The sequence below is a fragment of the Lethenteron reissneri genome, chromosome 38, assembly GCF_015708825.2.
Source record: "Lethenteron reissneri isolate LAM-NWPU_2019-01 chromosome 38, ASM1570882v1, whole genome shotgun sequence".
NCBI lineage: Eukaryota > Metazoa > Chordata > Hyperoartia > Petromyzontiformes > Petromyzontidae > Lethenteron > Lethenteron reissneri.
The window spans coordinates 3,339,357-3,359,256 of record NC_083816.1 but is presented as its reverse complement, the minus strand read 5'-3'; the positions used below and the strand labels follow the sequence as shown (position 1 = coordinate 3,359,256).

The window sequence follows — 19,900 nt, the reverse complement described above, 5'->3', positions numbered from 1 at the left end:
GGGCAACCGCCGTCCAATGAAAGCGGCGAAAGCGTGGCTAGCCGTTGCCAGGGGCAACCGCCGTCCAATGAAAGTGCAGTCCACACACACACACACAGACACACAGACATGAACGATTTTATATATATAGATAGTGTTGGTGAGTATGATGATGGTGATGATTGGTGATTATGATGATGATGGTGTTGGTGAGTATGATGATGGTGATGATTGGTGATTATGATGATGATGGTGTTGGTGAGTATGATGATGGTGATGATTGGTGATTATGATGATGGTGATGTTGGTGAGTATGATGGTGATGATGTTGGTGCTGATGATGATGTGTCGATGTCGATGACCCGTGCCTAGGGGGCGCTCCCTCCTCCTCCTCCTCTGCTCCCGGTCGCGACGACATCGAACTGCACGAGACGGGAGGAGCGAGCGAGAGGCACACAGAGCCGCCGGGAGGTGATTTGAGAGATCGGGAATCAGAGGAGGAGAGAGAGGAGACGACGACAGGAGGAAGAGAGAGAGAGGAGAGGGGAGCATCATCGTCATCGTCGTGGTGAGGCCGGACCCGACTCGGGCATGGCGGGCGCCGCAGGGGAGCAAGACTTCAGCTTCGTGAGCCCGTTGATCAAATACCTCCTCTTCTTCTTCAACTTCGTCTTCTGGGTGAGTGAGCGTCAGGGGTGGAGAAGGAGATGGAGGCAGAGAGAGAGAGAGAGAGTTGGGGGGGTGAAGGTCGCGAGTCGGAGCGTGAGAGGGCGACGCGGGGCCCGAGGCCGAGCGGTCTGCCAGGGCGTTACCGCCCCGCACCTGGCGATGTCCGTCTCCCCCATGTCCCTCTGTGTCTCTCCCTGTGTCATGTCTCCCTGTCTCCCGTCTCCCCCATGTCCCTCTGTGTCTCTCCCTGTGTCATGTCTCCCTGTCTCCCGTCTCCCCCATGTCCCCTCTGTGTCTCTCCCTGTGTCATGTCCCCTCTGTGTCTCTCCCAGTGTCATGTCTCCCTCTGTGTCTCCCTGTCCCTCTGTCTCATGTCTCCCCCATGTCCCCCCCCTGTGTCTCCCGTCTCCCCCATGTCCCTCTGTGTCTCCCGTCTCCCCCCTGTCCCCTCTGTGTCTCTCCCTGTCTCATGTCTCCCCCATGTCCCTCTGTGTCTCCCTGTGTCTCTCCCTGTGTCATGTCTCCCCTGTGTCCCTCTGTGTCTCTCCCTGTCTCATGTCTCCCCTGTGTCTCTCCCTGTGTCTCTCCCTGTGTCATGTCTCCCCCATGTCCCCTCAGTGTCTCTCCCTGTGTCATGTCTCCCCCTGTGTCTCCCGTCTCCCCCCTGTCCCCTCTTTGTCTCCCTGTGTCATGTCTCCCCTGTGTCTCCCTGTCTCCCGTCTCCCCCATGTCCCTCTGTGTCTCTCCCTGTGTCATGTCTCCCTCTGTGTCTCTCCCTGTGTCATGTCTCCCTCTGTGTCTCCCTGTCCCCCCTGTGTCTCCCTGTCTCATGTCTCCCCCATGTCCCCCCCTGTGTCTCCCCCCTGTCCCCTCTGTGTCTCCCTGTCTCATGTCTCCCCCTGTCTCCCCTGTGTCTCCCTGTCTCATGTCTCCCCCTGTCCCCTCTGTGTCTCCCTGTGTCATGTCTCCCCCATGTCCCCCCCTGTGTCTCCCTGTCTCATGTCTCCCCCTGTCTCCCCTGTGTCTCCCTGTCTCATGTCTCCCCCTGTCCCCTCTGTGTCTCCCTGTCTCATGTCTCCCCCATGTCCCCCCCCTGTGTCTCCCGTCTCCCCTCTGTCCCCTCTGTGTCTCCCTGTCTCATGTCTCCCCCTGTCTCCCCTGTGTCTCCCTGCCTCATGCCTCCCTGTGTCATCTGTGTCTCCCTGTCCCATGTCTCCCCCCTGTCTCCCTGTCCCCCTGTTCTTGTCACCTGCTCTCTGTCCATTGTCTCCTGTCCCACTTCTCCCTGTCCCACGATCCACTGGCCCCCCTGCCCCCTCTATCCCCTCTGTCCCCTGTCTCCTGTCCCCCTGTTCTCTGTCCCCCTGTCTCCCTGTCTCCTCTGTCCCCTGTCTCCTGTCCCCCTGTTCTCTGTCCCCCTGTCTCCCTGTCTCCTCTGTCCACTGTCTCCTGCCCCCCTGTTCTCTGTCCCCCTGTCTCCCTGTCTCCTCTGTCCACTGTCTCCTGTCCCCCTGTTCTCTGTCCCCCTGTCTCCCCTGTCCCCTGTCTCCTGTCCCCCTGTTCTCTGTCCCCCTGTCTCCCTGTCTCCTCTGTCCCCTGTCTCCTGTCCCCCTGTTCTCTGTCCCCCTGTCTCCCTGTCTCCTCTGTCCACTGTCTCCTGTCCCACGTCCCCCTGTGCTCCTGTCCCCAGGTCTCTCTGACCCGAGGTTCCTCTTTCTCCAAAATCCGTTGTTGCTGGTGGTGGTGGTGATGTGTGTGGTGGAGCACCTGGCAAACGGTGGTGGTCGTTGTTATTCTGTACTTCTGTGCTTGTGTATGTACGGACATATACATGTGTGTGTGTGGTGGTGTGGTGTGTGTGGTGTGTGCGCGGTGGTGTGTGCGTGGTGTGTGGTGTGCGGTATGTGTGGTGTGCGGTATGTGTGGTGTGTGTGTGTGTGGTGTGTGTGTGTGTGTGGTGTGTGTAGTGTGTGTGTGTGGTGTGTGTGTGCTGTGTGTGTCTGTGGTGGTGTGTGTGTGGTGGTGTGTGTGTGGTGCTCGTTAACAGAACTTGCCCCTACAGTCTAAGGTTTCAAACTGGTCTTGCAAAGAGATTAAATTATACAAAAAAATAGGTTTCTATTTGGTGTTTGAACATTTTAACACCTGTTGTATTGCCAGAAAGGGTTAAACCTATTCTTATTTTTTCATACTTTGATACTGGAAGAAAGGTCCCATTTTGTAGCTGGTCACCACCAAATTGTAAATGTTGTGGCTTGGCTCTCCAACACACCGGTTAGTGCTGTACTCGTGACGAATTGGCATGTTCTGTTTACGTCACAACCCTTACTAGTTGGCTGTGTCGGGTGGTGGCGGATTTTAACGACACATTTATATATTTACGTGATCTAACCCAAAAAAACCTCTATTATTTATGCACCACCAAATTCTTTGTCGGTCTGCCTACAGTAGAGGTGTAGGGAATTTCAACAGGATCTACATCTCTGCTTTATTGACCTGGTCAAGACCTATGATACCATCAACAGGCCAGGGCTCTTGATTGTTCTTCGTGCTTGCTTCCCACTGTGAGAAAGAGTTGGAGATGCTACTGCTGAATCTGGAGTGTATTGCTAAGAAATATGGGGCCTTACCATCAGCCCCACAAAAAAAAGCATCTGCCTGGGTATTTTATGTCATTAAATACTCCACGAGTGATAGGGAAGTTGTGGAGAGGGTGGAGGAGATCTCATACCTGGGCAGTGTGCTTATTAACGCCTCTGGTTTGGCAGCGGAGGTCTCACTGAATCAGTCGAGCAGCATTATCTTTTCATCAGCTGCATAATGCTGTGTGGAAGCTATCTAGCCTGTCACTCAATACTAAGCTCCAGCCACAATTTTGCCCTCCCTTCTCTATGCTTGCGAAACATTGAGCCCTTTTAAGGAACATTTGCACCGGTTTGAAATATTCAGACGAGCCTGCCTAGGGTTGAACCAGGCTGTATTGTGACAAGCTCACAGATCCTTGAAAGATCTGGTCACAGTCCCACCAGTGAGCTTCACCAGCAGGCGATGATGGTGTGCATTCTGGGTAACGTAGCCCGCATGCCCAGCCACCACTTTCCTGAGCAGCGACTGTTTGGCCGATTGAGGGGGCTAAATGTGTGGGGCATGGGCTAGAGACGAGATGGACTGATGCGGTACAGGAGGATGTGAAGCTGAGTAGACCTGCAGATGACTGTTCCCAGCGGTGTCAAAATTGCCCTGTGTGGAGAGGCTCGTCAAGGACGCTACTGGGCAGTTAGAGGCAGTTTCCCTCCAGCAACAGCGAAGGGTGATGCTCACAACAAGTGAAGCGCCGGGCAGCTAAAACGTATAAAGTTGTCTCAGTGACGAGCATAGGTGGTGCAGCTTGGCAGCCATCTCGGTCAACGTAGCACCTGGGTCTGCCCTGTGACCTCCTACCAGTGAGCATTCCACAATTCACGTGAACTCAAGGTGAACCTAGCCTCGCAAAAGGTGTGTGGCTGTTGTTAATGCCATGGGTGTTGTTTTTAATGTAGTTGGTGGTGGTGTTGATGTGGCTGGTGATGATGGCGTTGATGTGGCTGATGATGGTGTTGATGTGGCTGATGATGTTGTTGATTTGGCTGGTGATGATGGTGTTGTTATGTCGCTGATGATGGTGTTGATGTGGTTGGTGACGATGGTGTTGATGTGGCTGGTGTGTGTGTAGTCGGGAACGGTAGTGGAACGGTGAGCGCGCTGCACTACGAACCCGGCGACCGGAGTTCGATTCCCGCTCACGGCCAACACCAGTGACGATTATCTGAACTGGTTCTGGGCCTCTCCTAGATCGACTCAGCCTCAAATGAGTACCTGATGTGGTGTATAAACATCGCCACTGGGGAGACAAAGGCGGTTAGGTGTGGTGCTGACCGCCCACCCCCTTGTGTACCATGCCAGCCTTCATAGGTGCTCGCGAACAGCACTTGCCCCCACAGTCTGCCAAGGTTATATGGGGGATCTTTGCCTTTGTCTTTGTAGGTGATATCAGTGGTGGTGCTGGCGGTCGGGGTCTATGCCAAGGTGGAGAAGATTGCAGGTGATGCCCGAAGCCTGGCTCAGGTGCTACGGCGCCAGCGTGCAGTGCGGGCCACAGTCGGCAAGGACAACCGCCAGCAAGAACAGCGGCAGCCATTGAGTGCATGTGTGGTATGGGCGCTGTCGGTCCGGGTGGCACGGGGCGATCACCACGGAGGAAGGCGCCGTTGTGTTTCACGGAGACAGGTTGCACGAGTTTCACAGCAGTGGGGGGGGGGGGGGGGGACGATGTTGCTCCTCTGTGCACAATCACCCCCATTGATTAATTTTCAGTTGATTGTGTTTTATTTTAACGTGGACTGTGACGCCGGTACACGTAGCCCACTTTCTTCGAACGACGTCGCGGGAAACTTTAACCAAGCAGACCGCAAGGAGAAGTGTTTTTTGGTTAATTCACCTGCGGTGTTAACCGGGGTGGCCTGCTGGATTCTAAACGTGAACCTGTGAAACTATACTTACGTATGTTGAAATTCTTTCACACAGGTACGTAGCCGAACTTACTAATCGGGGGTGTGGGGAAGGACAACAAAGTAAACACAAAAAGCAGTTCTAAAGAAATGTGTTTTCAATCTAGATTTAAAATTGCCAGTGGCTAAGAGATTTCTAGACGGCTGCAAAAGCGCATGTGAAAGCACACGATATTGTGACCATCTTTGTTCAATAGCTCGCCAAAAGCCACTGCGAGGATGACTGGAGTTAGTGTGATGGTGTATGCTCCTTGACGGGATCAGCGAGGTATTCTGGTTAATTCGTGGCAAGCACTTTATGTGTGTAATGAGTGCAACCATGTAACGTATTCATTCGGTAACCGGAAGCCAATGCAGCTTGGCGAGCACTGGACAGACATGGTAGGATCTCGCAGTGCCCGTCACGACACGTGGCAGGGAATTTTGTCCACGCTGCAGCTTAAAAATACGCTGCCAAGCTTAGCGGTGTTCATTGGGACGCTGTCTTTCCGACAGCTCTGTTCTTCACCTGAGGACGGCTGCTTGTGTTGTGGCCGAAACGTCGTGAGAATTTTATGATGTTTTATTAATATTATTTTATTATTTCCCTTCTACGTGACTTTACAGAAAGATCCAAGAATATGAATCCCTGCAGTCACGAAAGCTTTAAATCGAAACTTTGTTTGATTTAACTGGGTGATAATTCGAGAAACCAAGAGAGATCTGGTCACCAAAATGAAAAAAAAAGCAAAACAAATCGAGCACAGCAAGTGAAGCAGCGAATAGAAACGAGCACAGCAAATCACTGCGTCACATCGCATGAGACGTTGCAAACGTTGCACAAAAGCAACGCTGAACTCGGTGCAGCGTGCGTCAGCTCCGGCCAATTGCCTCTTGACTGATCATAGCACGACGAGCGGCGTCGTGACACCAGATACGGGGGCCTATCGCAGGATGTGAGGAAAGCAGAGGAGACGCACGCCAGGGCTGGGAAGGCGCGGACCGAAAGGCGGCGTGCCTCCACACCCATGTGTGCAGGAAGTGAAGGAAGCTTTGCTTCCCGTGTCTTTGTTCTGCGTGGTGCTGGGTTGATTCGCAGGTAATTTCTCGGCATCGGGAATGTTTTTTTGGCCAATACCAATGATACTGTGGTTTTGTTTTATCAACGGGAATAAACCGGGGAATCTGGAGGAAACCCTTGCGTGTGGCGGGGGGGGGGGGGTAACGCGTGGGCGGCGGTGGCACAGTGCTGATGCTGGTTCAATTCTCGACTCTGGTGCCTCTCTGTGTGGAGTTCTGCAGAGTGTGTGTGAGTGTGTGAAAGTGTGTGACCGTGTGTGAGTGTGTGTGAGTGTGTGAGAGTGCGTGTGAGTGCGTGTGAGTGCGTGTGAGTGCGTGTGTGTGCGAGTGTGTGCGTGTGTGCGAGTGTGTGCGAGTGTGTGCGAGTGTGTGCGAGTGTGTGCGAGTGTGTGCGAGAGTGTGCGAGAGTGTGCGAGAGTGTGCGAGAGTGTGCGAGAGTGTGCGAGAGTGTGCGAGAGTGTGCGAGAGTGTGCGAGAGTGTGCGAGAGTGTGCGAGAGTGTGCGAGAGTGTGCGAGAGTGTGCGAGAGTGGAGCTTGTGAGTTCACCCCCTGTTTCTGCTTGGGTTTCCTCCGGGTTTTGCGGATTCCTCCCACGGCTAAAACAAAACCGCTCGGTGTAGCTGGCATTGGCCAAAAAAGCATCCCTAATGCTGAGAAATCACCTGCAGATCACTAAATCTGGGTCACCTGCAGCAACAGCAGAAGCCGCAACATCACCCCCCCCCCCCCCCCACTACTGTGACAAACTTAGGCAGGACGCTTTCGAACATGAGCGAGACTCAGCGAGGCCTTCGTGGCTGAACACTCAAGTCACCATGCGTTGTGTGCGTGCGTTGCGCAGACGCTGCGGTGGCGACGCTCATCGCCGACCCGGCCGTGCTGCTGATTGTGGGCGGAGGCCTCATGTTCCTCATCACGTTCTGCGGCTGCATCGGCGCGCTGCGCGAGAACATCGTGCTGCTGCAGATGGTAGGACGCAGCGCTGCAGCCCGTTGCTCGTTGCAAGGGGTTCGCGGTTCAAATCCCGTTGGCCGCCCCGGTTAATGCTGCGGTGGGGGTATTAACTGTAAAAACAAAATGACCACTACCACGTCCACCGTCGTCTTCTCTCACGGCGGGCGTTAAAGATCCCGTGATGTCGTTTGAAACCACTGGGTCATCGCCTGCCATGGGTGCCACGGTCCAAATTGGTGAGATGACACAGCAAGCTGCCCGATAGGGATCGGATCACGCAGCAGCGGTCGTCGCACACCAATGCTTGCTCGCAGGCTGCACAGAGACAACTGCCGCTGGGGGTGCCTGTTCATGTGTGTGGAGAGACGATATGAGAGTCGCTGATCGCGTGTGAAGCGACACGCCTGACGTGAATGAGGGTGGCCCCATTTAACACGCATGGTTCGTATCTACCCGAGTGGTCCTGAGCATGGATTTACCCCCCGTCATAGGAACGTGGAAAGTCGCATTGTCAGGGCTGTAAACCGGAGATGAGCGCCACCTCGATGCTCATTCGAATATAAAACCGTTTTGACGCAGACCCACACACGCGTGTACTTGTGTTGCAACACAGACGCACACGCGCGCGTGTTTGTGTGCAACACGTGTATGTGTGCAACATGTGCATGTTTGCAACACATGCATGTGTGTCTGTGTAATGGAGCTCAGACTATGCATTACAACTGACAATGTCACCGACGCACATCACACACACAACGCTCTCACACACAACATGAATCTTAAAACTTACTTGCACACACAAAATCCCACATGTAGCCTCCAGCAAGCTGTTGGGGCAAGAGTTGTTAGCGAGCACATACGAAGGCCGGCATGTGAGGGAAGGGTGTGTGGCCAGCGCCACGCCATTTCCTTCTCTGACCCCCCTCCCCCCCCTGCCCCCCACACCCCCCCCCCCGCCCCCCACAGTTCTCCGTGTGTCTCGCGGTGGTGTTCCTGCTCCAGCTCGCGGCCGGGGTCCTGGGCTTCGTCTTCTCCGACAAGGTGACGGCGCCATCGCGGGACAGCGTCGCAACGGTCGCCTCCATTGAGCCCTCCACCACCCAACACGGCCAGACACGCACACACGCGTCGTTACGACGCGCTGGCTCGTATTGCCTCGGCTCGCTCACCCGGTGAGCTAGAGAGCGATCCTCACGGTCCGTATTGTCTCAGCTCGCTCACCCGGTGAGCTGAAGAACAATCTTCACTGTCAGATTAAGCGGTGATTGGGTACGTGGCGCTTCACGTGAATCCGCAGTGAAGCCACGGTTTTCTGTGACGATGCGACACTCGCCAGCAAACTGTTAAGCGGTGTTTTTGCTGTGATTTCTATCGATTTTTGCTATGATTTCTGATTAATAGAGATGTTTGTGTATGCGGGTGTGTGGGTGGGCATATGCGTGTGTGTGCACGTATGAGCCGTAGTGCAGTGATTAGCGCACTGCGCTACGAACCCAGCGATTTCTGCTCGTAACTAATAATAGTGACGAATATTTAACCTCATCTTCGGCCTGCCCTAGGTTAACTCAGCATCAAATGAGTACCTGGTATAGTGTGTAAAACGATGCTACTCGGGAGACAAACACGGTCGGGCGTGGTGCTGGACACCCACCCCCTCGTGTGCCGTGCCGGCTTTTATAGGTGCTCGTTAACAGCACTTGCCCCTACAGTCTATTAAGGCTATACAGGTGATCTTTGTCTTTGTAGGCACGTGTCCGGATTAGTAAACTGATCAACAAAGGCATCGTCTATTACCGTGAAGACATCGACCTGCAGAACGCCATCGACTACGGCCAGCAGGAGGTTGCACATTCACTCACCCACCCACTCACTCATTCACTCACCAAAACACTCACCCACTCATTCACTCACTCACTCACTCACCCACTTACTCATTCACTCACCAAAGCACTCACTCACTCACCAAAGCACTCACCCACTCATTCACTCACCCACTCACTCATTCACTCACTCACCCACTCACTCATTCACTCACCAAAGCACTCACCCACTCACTCATTCACTCACTCACTCACCCACCCACTTACTCATTCACTCACCAAAGCACTCACCCAGTCACTCATTCACTCACTCACCACCCACCCACTCACTCATTCACTCACCAAAGCACTCACCCACTCATTCACTCACCAAAGCACTCACCCACTCACTCATTCACTCACTCACTCACTCACCCACTTACTCATTCACTCACTCACTCACTCACCCACTTACTCATTTACTCACCAAAACACTCACCCACTCACTCATTCACTCACCAAATCACCTACACACTCGCCCACTCACCCAATCACTCACTCATGCCACTATTCACTCGCCCACCCACCCACTTGCTCACTCACTCACCCACCCACTCACCCACTCGAATCACCAACCAAACACTCATTTGGGATCACACACAGCAGCAGAAAGCAGCAACATCATCCCCTACTGCGACAAACATGACTGGACCCCTCCCCAATTAGAGCCTCGAGATTCAGGGAGACTTTCCCGGGTAACCGAGCGCAGTATTCTGATTCTGACAACGCACCAATACTCACAATAACGGCAAGCCGTGGTCGTCACTCCGCCGCCGGGCGGCTGTGCCTGCCGTTGCAGTTCGAGTGTTGCGGCGGTGCGACCTACAAGGACTGGAGCCGGAACATGTACTTCAACTGCTCGCTGGAGAACCCCAGCCCCGAGCGCTGCGGGGTGCCCTTCTCCTGCTGCCTCGCCCAGCGCGACGAGGTGCCGCCCCCCACTCCCACGGCCACGGCCGCTACGCCGCGGTCGACCGTGGTAGCGATAGAAGAGGCGCACGGGGGGAGTGGGGGGCAATTGTCTAGCCGTGGTGGCGGCGACGCAGCTCAGGTTGCCGTCGCGGGCGGTGGCGGCCACGCTGCTGCACGTGGTTGCCTGTGATCCCGCGCTGTGGAGGCGGCAGCGAGGGCTGGTGGATGACACACACGCGTCGTTGTGAAACTCCCCTTCTCATGGGCCCCAGGGAGGAGCCGTAACCCTGGCTCGCAGAGGAGAAGGCGGTAAACCAAAAATGTGGATTCGACTTGTTCCGTCTCTTTGGTTCTTTCGGTAAAGTCACGTAGGTGGAAAAATAATTGATCGCGACGTTTCGATCGCAACACGAGCAATCGTCATCAGGTGGGACAACCACAGCTGACTTTACCGAAAGAGCCACAGAGTATGGAGTTCTGCAGTCACGAAAGCTTCAAATCAAGAATGTTCCGTCTGTGTAGGATTGAGTGTGGGCTTTCTCTTTGTGCTTCGGTATTCTCCCACATAAATGAACACTAATTGGCCGATAACACCTCCATATGTAGAGGACCGCAGACCTTGGAGAATTGTTGGTAGGGCCGGCTCACTGCCTAGCTGCTGCCTTCCCTCTGTGGTTTCTCCTCGCGTCTCGAGTCGTCCTCTCTTTGAGAGCGAGCGGATCCTGCGTGGGGTACAGGTTTAGATCGTTATTATTGCGCACGCTTAAGGTGGGGCAAACACAATTGTCTCAGCTCGCTCACCCGGCGAGTTAAAGAGTGGATACGTGATGCTTCACTTCAGACTGCGGTCCTGCCAAAAGACAATAATTGCTTGGGTCTTTTCCTGATTATTCTGGACAAGTTGGTGGGTGGGTCACTGGGTGAGTCACTGGGTAGGTCAGTGGGTGGGGGGTTGGTGAGGTTGAGGCTGGTGAGAAGTGAGGCTGGCAATGCTGGTGAGACTAATGTTGCTCGTGAGGCTGGTGAGGATGGTGATGTTGAGGACGATGAGGCTGGTGATGTTGAGGCTGGTGAGGTGGCTAATGATGTTGAGGACGGTGAGGCTGGTGATGTTGAGACTGGTGAGGTGGCTAATGATGTTGAGACTGGTGAGGCTGGTGATGTTGAGGCTGGTGAGGTGGCTAATGAAGTTGAGGACGGTGAGGCTGGTGATGTTGAGGCTGGTGAGGTGGCTAATGATGTTGAGGACGGTGAGGTTGGTGATGTTGAGGCTGGTGAGGTGGCTAATGATGTTGAGGACGGTGAGGCTGGTGATGTTGAGGCTGGTGAGATGGCTAATGATGTTGAGGACGGTGAGGCTGGTGATGTTGAGGCTGGTGAGGTGGCTAATGATGTTGAGGACGGTGAGGTTGGTGATGTTGAGGCTGGTGAGGCTGGTGATGTTGAGGCTGGTGAGGCTGGTGATGTTGAGGACGATGAGGCTGGTGATGTTGAGGCTGGTTAGGTGGCTAATGATGTTGAGGACGGTGAGGTTGGTGATGTTGAGGCTGGTGAGATGGCTAATGATGTTGAGGACGGTGAGGCTGGTGATGTTGAGGCTGGTGAGGTGGCTAATGATGTTGAGGACGGTGAGGCTGGTGATGTTGAGACTGGTGAGGTGGATAATAATGTTGAGACTGGTGAGGTTGGTGATGTTGAGGCTGGTGAGATGGCTAATGATGTTGAGGCCGATGAGGCTGGTAATGTTGAGGCTGGTAAGGTGGCTAATGATGTTGAGGACGGTGAGGCTGGTGATGTTGAGGCTGGTGAGGTGGCTAATGATGTTGAGGACGGTGAGGCTGATCATGTTGAGACTGGTGTGGCCGGCGAGGCCGGTGAGGTTGACGTGTGCCACGCTGCCGCCCGCGCGCGCGCCGCAGGCCGTGCTCAACTCCATGTGCGGCTACGGGGTCCAGCAGCAGGAGCAGCTGGAGGCGGCGCGCTCGGTCCACACGAGCGGCTGCATCGACAAGCTGGTGGCCTGGGCCCACGGCCACCTCTACCTGCTGGGCGGCGTCGCCCTGGGCCTCGCCGTGCCGCAGGTGACCCCCCCCTGACCCCCCACCACCACCCCTCGCTACCGACCACCCCTCCTGCCGCCGCCCACCCCTCCCCCCAGAGCCCCCCCTCACCTCCCTGCCCGACTAGTAGTGTCGTGAGTCCAACTAAGTCGCAGACGTTATCTTGGGAGCAACACTTTTATTCACACAACATAATGTAATCTACATATGGATGTTGAACGCCCATCTAACCATGCTACGGCAGAACGAGACGTGGTCTCGCTATCCCGGTGGCCTGTCCAATTCGGACCGCGAGCCTCAGCAACAAGCTGGAGGAGCGCGCAACCGCTGGGCCGCTTCATGACGAGCCGTCGTCAAGGGTCAGCCACCGCTTCGCTGGGCAATTCCCTCCCTCCCGTCACCACCGTCTCTCCTCTGACCCCAGCTCTTCGTCATCCAGAGCCTGCCTCAATTCCCAGACGTGCAGACTCCTCCGTCGCTCAGAACTCTGATTGCGTCACCGTCCCCGTGAACTTCGCTCATTGATTTGGGGCGCAACAGTGGCGAGATGTTAACTCTTTTGCCTGGTTTGCAGGAGGTCGTGGGTTCGATCCAGACCCTGATGCTTGCATATTTGGATTTTGCATGTTCTCCCCGTGGTCGCGTGGATTTTCCTCCGGATACTCCGTATTTCCCCTCCACATTTAGAAACATGCGCTTCGAGTATTTGGCCGATATAAATTTCCACGTGATAAGCCACTTGGTTGAGCTATCATTTGTGGCCAGGTCGCTTTTGAAAAAAAGATATAGCTCAGTGGACCTTACCTGGTAAAAGATATATATATATTTTAATTTTAGATTACTCCACCCGCGAGAGGCACCCAGGCTCTCTGACTGACTGTGTTCGTCTCTTCCGTACCACGTTCGTCCACCACCGTACCGCAGGTCACGACACCCGTGCATCTCTCCCCCCCCGTGCGTCTCTCCCCCTGTGTCTCTCCCCCTGTGTCTCCCTCCCGTGCCAGCTGGTGGGGATCATGCTGGCGCAGCTCCTGATCAACCAGATCAAGGACCAGATCGAGCTGCAGCGCTACAACCAGCTGCACCGCGCCGACCAGTGGCGCTCCTAGCGGCAACAGCGCCACCACACAGCTCCTCGCACACCGCAGTCACCCCCACCACACTCACCCCCACCACACTCACTCACTCTACACTCACCCCACCACACTCACCCACTCTACACTCACCCCCACTACACTCACCCACTCTACACTCACTCTGCACTCACCCACTCTACACTCACCCACTCTACACTCACCCACTCTACACTCACCCACTCTACACTCACCCACTCTACACTCACCCACTCTACACTCACCCACTCTACACTCACCCATTCACCTCCACACTCACCCACACTCTTATGGACTCGCCTAATTCTCTACACTTCCCTACACCCCTGCCTTTCTCGTAAAACAGCAATTCACCCCTAAGTGGTGGTGACATGACCACGGCGTTAGTGCCAGGCTCATTGCACATTACGGCTATCACTTGGAGTGTGGAAGGCTCGCTGCTGCTGGCAGGAGGTCACGGAACAGACCCAGGTGCCATGGGTGGGCTGCGATGACTGGCAGATGCACCACCACCTGTGCTTCTCACTGTGCCAACTCGCTGCGGTTTATCTCCACTCGTTGTGAGCGTCGCTCCTCCGCCCTTCATTGTTGTGATCTCAAGGACATGGGCCTGTATCCGCTGTTCCATCACCGCAGTCCAGCAGATGTTCTAAACGGACCTGGCATGTGGATGCACCGATGCCAGAACAGCATGGTGAATACAAGCCCATGGTCTGCACCGGTATCTAGCAGCCTCCTACAACCACTGCCCAATAAGTGCCACTCGGTGTTGTTTGATAGTTTCCAGCCCTGAGAGAGGAGGACTGTCCATCCCTGTGGTGACTGGAAACAGAACCAGTCCACTGCCCCCCTCCCATATTTCATAGAGGTCCAGACAGTACCGGTCAAGTTCCCGACGGAGGATTGGCAGCCTTTCCTCAACAGTGATCATGTCCACATTCCACATGGTCAGCCGCAGTGATTGCCCGTTGTTTCTGGATGAACCCCAAGGGTCGGGGAGGTGGGGGGTTAAGTATCTTAACTCTGCCAAACATGGTTTAGTCAAATGACGTCATGGTTGCCTGACCCCCTCGGAGCCCCCGGCACAAGTTTAGTTTGGTGTTTCATTCGTGGTTTTGGGACATAATTGAAAGGTGGGGGGCTCACCAGCCCCTCGCACCAGTCCAGCGCCCCCATTCGCCTCTGTTGTGGCTGTGAGTGCCATGAGGGTAACAGCTGATTAGCATCAGCACAGCCTTCTCCCAATGGCATTGCTTACAATCACAGTATTATCATTTGACACCATCACAGAGGTGAGGCTGGTTTTCCTCTACAATCACCCACTCACCTACACTCCTACCTGCCCTCTACACTCACCAACACTCCTCCCTGACTCACCCCACACCCCACTTACCCACACTCTTACCTGCCCTTTACACTCACCCACACTCCTCCCTGACTCGCTCCACACCCCACTCACCCACACTCCTCCCTCCCCTCTACACTCTCCCACACTCAGTGAGGGCTATTAAACTATGATCGGTAACCCGGTAACCCAATTGGCTTCCACTAAAGGTTTAGAGGGAGTTTGCTACATTCTTCTCAGCTGACCAGGTATGTTCGTAGAGGTGGGCGTACTCATACTCTACCCCACCGCACGCAACTGTGGAGGACTGATTGGCGCCAATGCGAGAAACCTCAAACTGCGACTGAAACTTTTATATTCGTACGGCGAACCGGTTCAAAGCGGTGGTACCGGCGTTCTCGTGCCACAATGAGAAACCGACTCCAGCCGCCCCCCCGGTATCAAAGCGATGCCCAACCGCTCTCGCCCGGTCGCGACAGCGGCTGCACGCACCGCGCACGCCAGCCCGGCACGGGGGGCTCCAGCCCCCCACGCATGTCCGCAGGGCCGGGCCCGCTCGGTTTCCCCGTGCCCTGATCCCGCGGTTATCGCTCTCCGCTGTGGGCTGCAATGCCTGCCTCTGTGCCTGGGTGTAGCGGTTGGCGTGCTGCACCTCCGAACCCGGCGACCCGAGTTCGATTATTGCCCGCGACCGACAGTGATGATTATCCGAACCGGTCTTGGGCCTCCCATAGGTCGACTCAGCCTTAATTGAGTACCTGGTGCAGTGGGGAACCACGGTGGTGAGATGTGAACTACCTCACCTGGTGTGCAGGAGGTCGTGGGTTCTAGCCCGACTCCGACGCCTGTATATTTGGAGTTTGCGTGGCCTCCCTGTGGTCAAGTGGATTTCTATCCGGGTCCTCCGGTTTTTCCCTCCACGTTTAGAAAACATGCATTTAGAGGATTTGGCTGCTAGAAATTTCCACATGACAAGCCAATTTGTCGATCTATCATTCGTGGGCAGGTCGCTTCTGAAAAGGAGCTGTACATCTCAGTGGGCCTTACCTGGTAAAATAACAAAAAATAGTTTAGTGTATATAAACATCGGCACTCGGGGGACAAAGGTGGGTCAGGCATCGTTGTGGCCACCCACCCCCTCGTGTGCCGTGTTGGCCTTAATAGGTGCTCGCCAATATCACTTGCCCCAAAAGTCTGGTGAGGCTATACGGGGGGGTGATCTTTTGCCTAAAAGGGAGTTGACCACTGTCATTGGACCGTGCGGAGGTCACCGTCGGCTGTGAACGGGTCATTCGTAGACCCGGACATTGTGCTTTGGCTGCGTGAACCCGTCGAGCGATGAAGTTGCTCTTCACGGGGTGTCGTGGGAGAGAAGGAGCAGCTTGGCTCGGGGTGGGGCCGTTACCGAGGTGATCGCCTCTCTCCCGTGAGTGCTGTGACTGCAGGGTGACCCGAGGAGGTCGTCGTTTCTGTTCACGCGGTTTTTTTTCGGTTTGTTTTCGACACCGTTGCACAGCGCGGGCCCAAAACGTCAAGAGGCCAGCAGCAAACGGCACGAGTAGCATCGTCGCGGTGATGGACAGAGAGTGTGACACGTGTCTTGAATTGAGCCAGGGTTGTGCCCGTTATGAGAGCTTGGTGTGTGTGCGTGTGAGGGGTGGGGGGACAATGGGGCGGAATTCCAGAGTGGAGCCGCGCGAGGGATGACGCAGGAATGAGAATTGAGGTCACCTGGAGTGCGGTGCGTTAGGGGGGGGGGGGGTTGAGTTGTTGCTGTGACCTGCAGTGCGGAGGCCGAACGCGGCGTGGACGCGACACGAATGGTCGTGTGTGAGTGTCGTTCTGCTCTGCGCGGATCGCTCCCGTGGACTCGTGCATGGATTTGCGAAGACCCCCTCCTCCTCCCCCTCCTCCCCCCGCGGTTCGCCCGTGAATAACGCGTCGGTTTTTTCCTCCTTCCGATTCACATCTCACGCTTTGCTCTCTCGCATTAAGAAGGCATATGTTACATGCAGTACTTTATAAGTGCAATTCTGTGCCACTGAGGATTCCTGGATTATGGACTAGAAGCAAGCGACGCGTTTCAGATTTAAGCAATTCGGATGAGGTTTTTTTAAAGGGAGATTTCGCATTTTGCAATTATTCCCACGGGGCGCGGTGAGACGGCCCGGAGCGGTGGTCGCGTGTTGGCCGCTCGTTGCAGAGGTTCGCGGTTCGAATCCGGCAGGCCGCCCCCTCCGATTAATACTGCGGCGTGCGTATCAACCGCGACTGCTTGCCGTCATTTCTTTACTCGATCACAAGAGGGGTAAGGCCACTTACAAATCACGCCACCGCCCCTCACATATCTGTCCCTCCACATTTAATTATAAAAGTTTTTTTTTAAACACCCCTGCAGCCACGTGGCCTGGGAGTGAGTTTAGTTGTAAACACTGGAGCCGTGCGTGCGTGAGAAGCATTTACCGGCACAGCCGATGCACGGCGTCCGCGTAAACGGAACCCGCCTGGATATCTGTGAAAAAGAGCGTTAAAGCTCATCGGATTCTTCCAGTATAAATATTCAGACTTTCACGTGCATCTCATCGCAACTCGACACCGAATTTATTTCACGAGAATCGCAGGTCTTACATTTCATAACTTGTTTTAGAGTGAAATTAGCTATGGCTTTTTCTCCGTTTGCATAAGCTACTTTTGTTATTCGGTTGCGGTTTTAAACTAGGGAACTTTAAGTTCCAATGTTGAGCCACTGCGTCAATAAACGCGCGTGAGTGTGTTCACTGGAGCCCATGTGGCTCTTTTTCCCATCGGTGGGTCGGTGTGTGTGGTGTGGAGGAGGAGGCTTGTGCCACGCAAGGTGCACTGTCAAGCTACGGGACAGCTGGAGGCAGTCGCCCTCCAACAAAAACAGTGGAGGGCGGAGGAGCGACGCTCAAAACAATGATTGAAGTGCCGGGAGGATAAAACGCAGCAAGTTTCAGTTTCATTTCAGTTTTATTTATTTGGTTATAGCCCTGTGAGCCATTCGGCTCTTGAATCGGGTGCAACCGCAACAAACAGAAACATGAACAAAAAACATCTTATTGTAACTACACGCAAACAGAAACATCCAGAAAAAAACAGCAAAGTCTTCTAGAAAAAGCACCGTATATCAATGCTGTGTGCAAAAATCCCAGTGGGATGCAAGTCAAACAATAACAACCATAAGACAATCTAGATTAAAGTTATCAGTCTAACTCTGTTCTACAACAAACAAATATGGCTAAACCAAAACGTTTTCGAAATCACCAAACTAAAGCTATAAAAGCAATGTAACAGTGATCATAGGAACTGTGATTGAATTTTTTTTTTACACAATTGGGAGCCCAGGTGGTGCATCTGCCGGTCATCTCAGTCAACCCGTGCCACCTGGGTCTGTCCCCTGATCTCCTGCGAGCAGCCTTCGACACGACGACACGTGATCGCCCCAACGTGCACCAAGCCTGGCACAAGCTCTGCGGTGACATCGCATGCCATCTCGTGGCTCAGCAGCCAGCAACAAGCCGCACTCAAGGCTGTAATAAATACGAGTTGTGAAACTCTCTTCTTGAACTGAGCCAGATTCTTATAGGAGCTCGGGGGTGAAGTAGACGGCGATGGGAGGGAAGAGGCGGCAGAAAGAGGATTGTTGTGACGGTGTGGGTGAGTTGGTGAGTGGGGAGTGTGTCGTGACAGTGTTGGTGGTGGTTGAACAATGGTGATGAGATGAAATAGTATACTCTTAGGTTTTTTCGGTAAAGTCACGTCTCGAATGTGCACCTTTAGCATGTGCACCTTTAGCATGTGCACCTTTAGCATGTGCACTTAGCATGTGCACCTTTAGCATGTGCACCTTTAGCATGTGCACCTTTAGCATGTGCACCTTTAGCATGTGCACCTTTAGCATGTGCACCTGTTGTTCTCTTTTAGCTCCGCCCCCCCCCAATACGTTCCGTTCATTGGCTACCACACTCAGATAAGCTCCTCCCCCCCTCCTCCCCCCTTAACTTGTATTTAAGAACTTGTATCTTGGAATGTTTTGCCTCACTTGATACAGTAAATCTAGCTGTAACGGTCCCACCTGGTGACGGACGCTTGTGTTTCCTCCGAAACGTCGTGATTTATTATTTTATTCTATTTCTATTATTACTTTTATTAATTTTATTTTTATTTTTTACCTACGTGACTTTACCGAAAAAACCTAAGAGTATGAATCCTTGCAGTCACGAAAGCTTGAAATCTAGAATGAAATAGTATCTTGGGGAAGGGGGGGGGCGAAGTCAACCGTGGTTATCCTAGGTAGGACTTTCCCCCGCCATACGAACGTGGATTTTCCACGGTCACTGGCTGTGCAGGGCTGCACAGTAGTAAACAGGTGAGCACTGATAACGCCGGCGTTGGCCTGGAGTTCAAGCGTTGTGTCGAGTTTCGCGATTGACCTCGGATCTAGATTTGAAGTTTTCGTGACTGCAAGGATCCATACTCTTTGTTTTTTTTGGTAAAGTCACGTAGGTAAAATTTTTTTAAAACTAAATTAATTCACAAACATAAAATAAAAATGAAAGCAAATAAATTAAATCACGACGTTTCCGAAGCAACACAAGCCTCCGTCTTCAGGTGGAACCGCCACAGCAAAATTACTGTCGTGAATTTCACTACTGAAGACGGGAGCTTGTGTTGCTTCCGAAACGTCGTGATTTAATTTATTTGTTTTCATTTTTATTTTATTTTTGTGAATTAATTTAGTTGTTTGTATTTTTTTTACCTATGTGACTTTACCGAAAAAAACAAAGAGTATGACCTCGGATCCACCACCAACCGGAGGCAAGCGACAAAGAGCAAAATAGGTTTGCATAGCTGTCAATCGATACGGGTCACCCCGTATTCTTGTACAGGGAAATTGCGTTTTCAGGTCCGTACGGCGTACAGCCGTTTCAATGCTGGTAACAACAACAACATGGTCCCGTCTGTAAAAGATGTGGTTCCAGACATACAGTACCCTGGCGTCTACAAACTAAGTTGCCTCTGTGGTAGCAGTTACATTGTAGAAACCAAACGACATGTCTCAGACCGCATCCGTGAACATACGGCAGACCTGAAACACGGTAGGACAAACACCTCAGCCGTGGCAGATTACTGTTACAATTCAGTGGGCTCACATGACATTGACTTCTCCAAGACAGAGGTTCTCTGCAAGCCATCTGGCTATCATGAGAGATTCGTTCATGAGGCGATCCACATATACAAACACAGAGACAATTTCAACCGAGAAGATGGATTCTGGCTTAGCAATCATTGGAAGGACGTAATAAACCATTTCGGATCTTAACTGATTGTGTTCACGTTTACGGTGACTTTCAGACCGCGTTCCACTCACTGGCATGGTGCA

General features: G+C 53.5%; 1 protein-coding gene across 2 annotated transcripts; it reads left to right on the top strand.

Moving 5' to 3' along the window:
• Positions 1-373: 373 nt before the first annotated feature.
• On the top strand, positions 374-17,269 carry LOC133351608 (tetraspanin-33-like). 2 transcript variants are annotated; one of them, XM_061566930.1, is made up of 8 exons: positions 374-657; positions 4,672-4,729; positions 7,096-7,223; positions 8,175-8,249; positions 8,955-9,050; positions 9,867-9,995; positions 11,899-12,060; positions 13,044-17,269. In XM_061566930.1, exons 1-8 carry the CDS (start codon positions 571-573, stop codon positions 13,146-13,148), a joined length of 840 nt encoding a protein of 279 aa, XP_061422914.1. In that variant the 5' UTR covers positions 374-570; the 3' UTR covers positions 13,149-17,269. The 2 variants fall into 2 exon arrangements, with proteins under 2 accessions (XP_061422914.1, XP_061422915.1); XM_061566931.1 differs by lacking the exon at positions 374-657 and having other exon boundaries at positions 4,701-4,839.
• Positions 17,270-19,900: the final 2,631 nt, after the last annotated feature.

What these genes read in the sequence shown, in the direction of transcription:
- LOC133351608 (XM_061566930.1), top strand. Translation starts at nt 571, where the DNA reads ATGGCGGGCGCCGCAGGGGAGCAAGACTTCAGCTTCGTGAGCCCGTTG. An exon ending in TCTTCAACTTCGTCTTCTGG is followed by an intron (nt 658 to 4,671) that starts GTGAGTGAGCGT and finishes TTGTCTTTGTAG; the next exon opens with GTGATATCAGTGGTGGTGCT. An exon ending in GCCTCGCCCAGCGCGACGAG is followed by an intron (nt 9,996 to 11,898) that starts GTGCCGCCCCCC and finishes CGCGCGCCGCAG; the next exon opens with GCCGTGCTCAACTCCATGTG.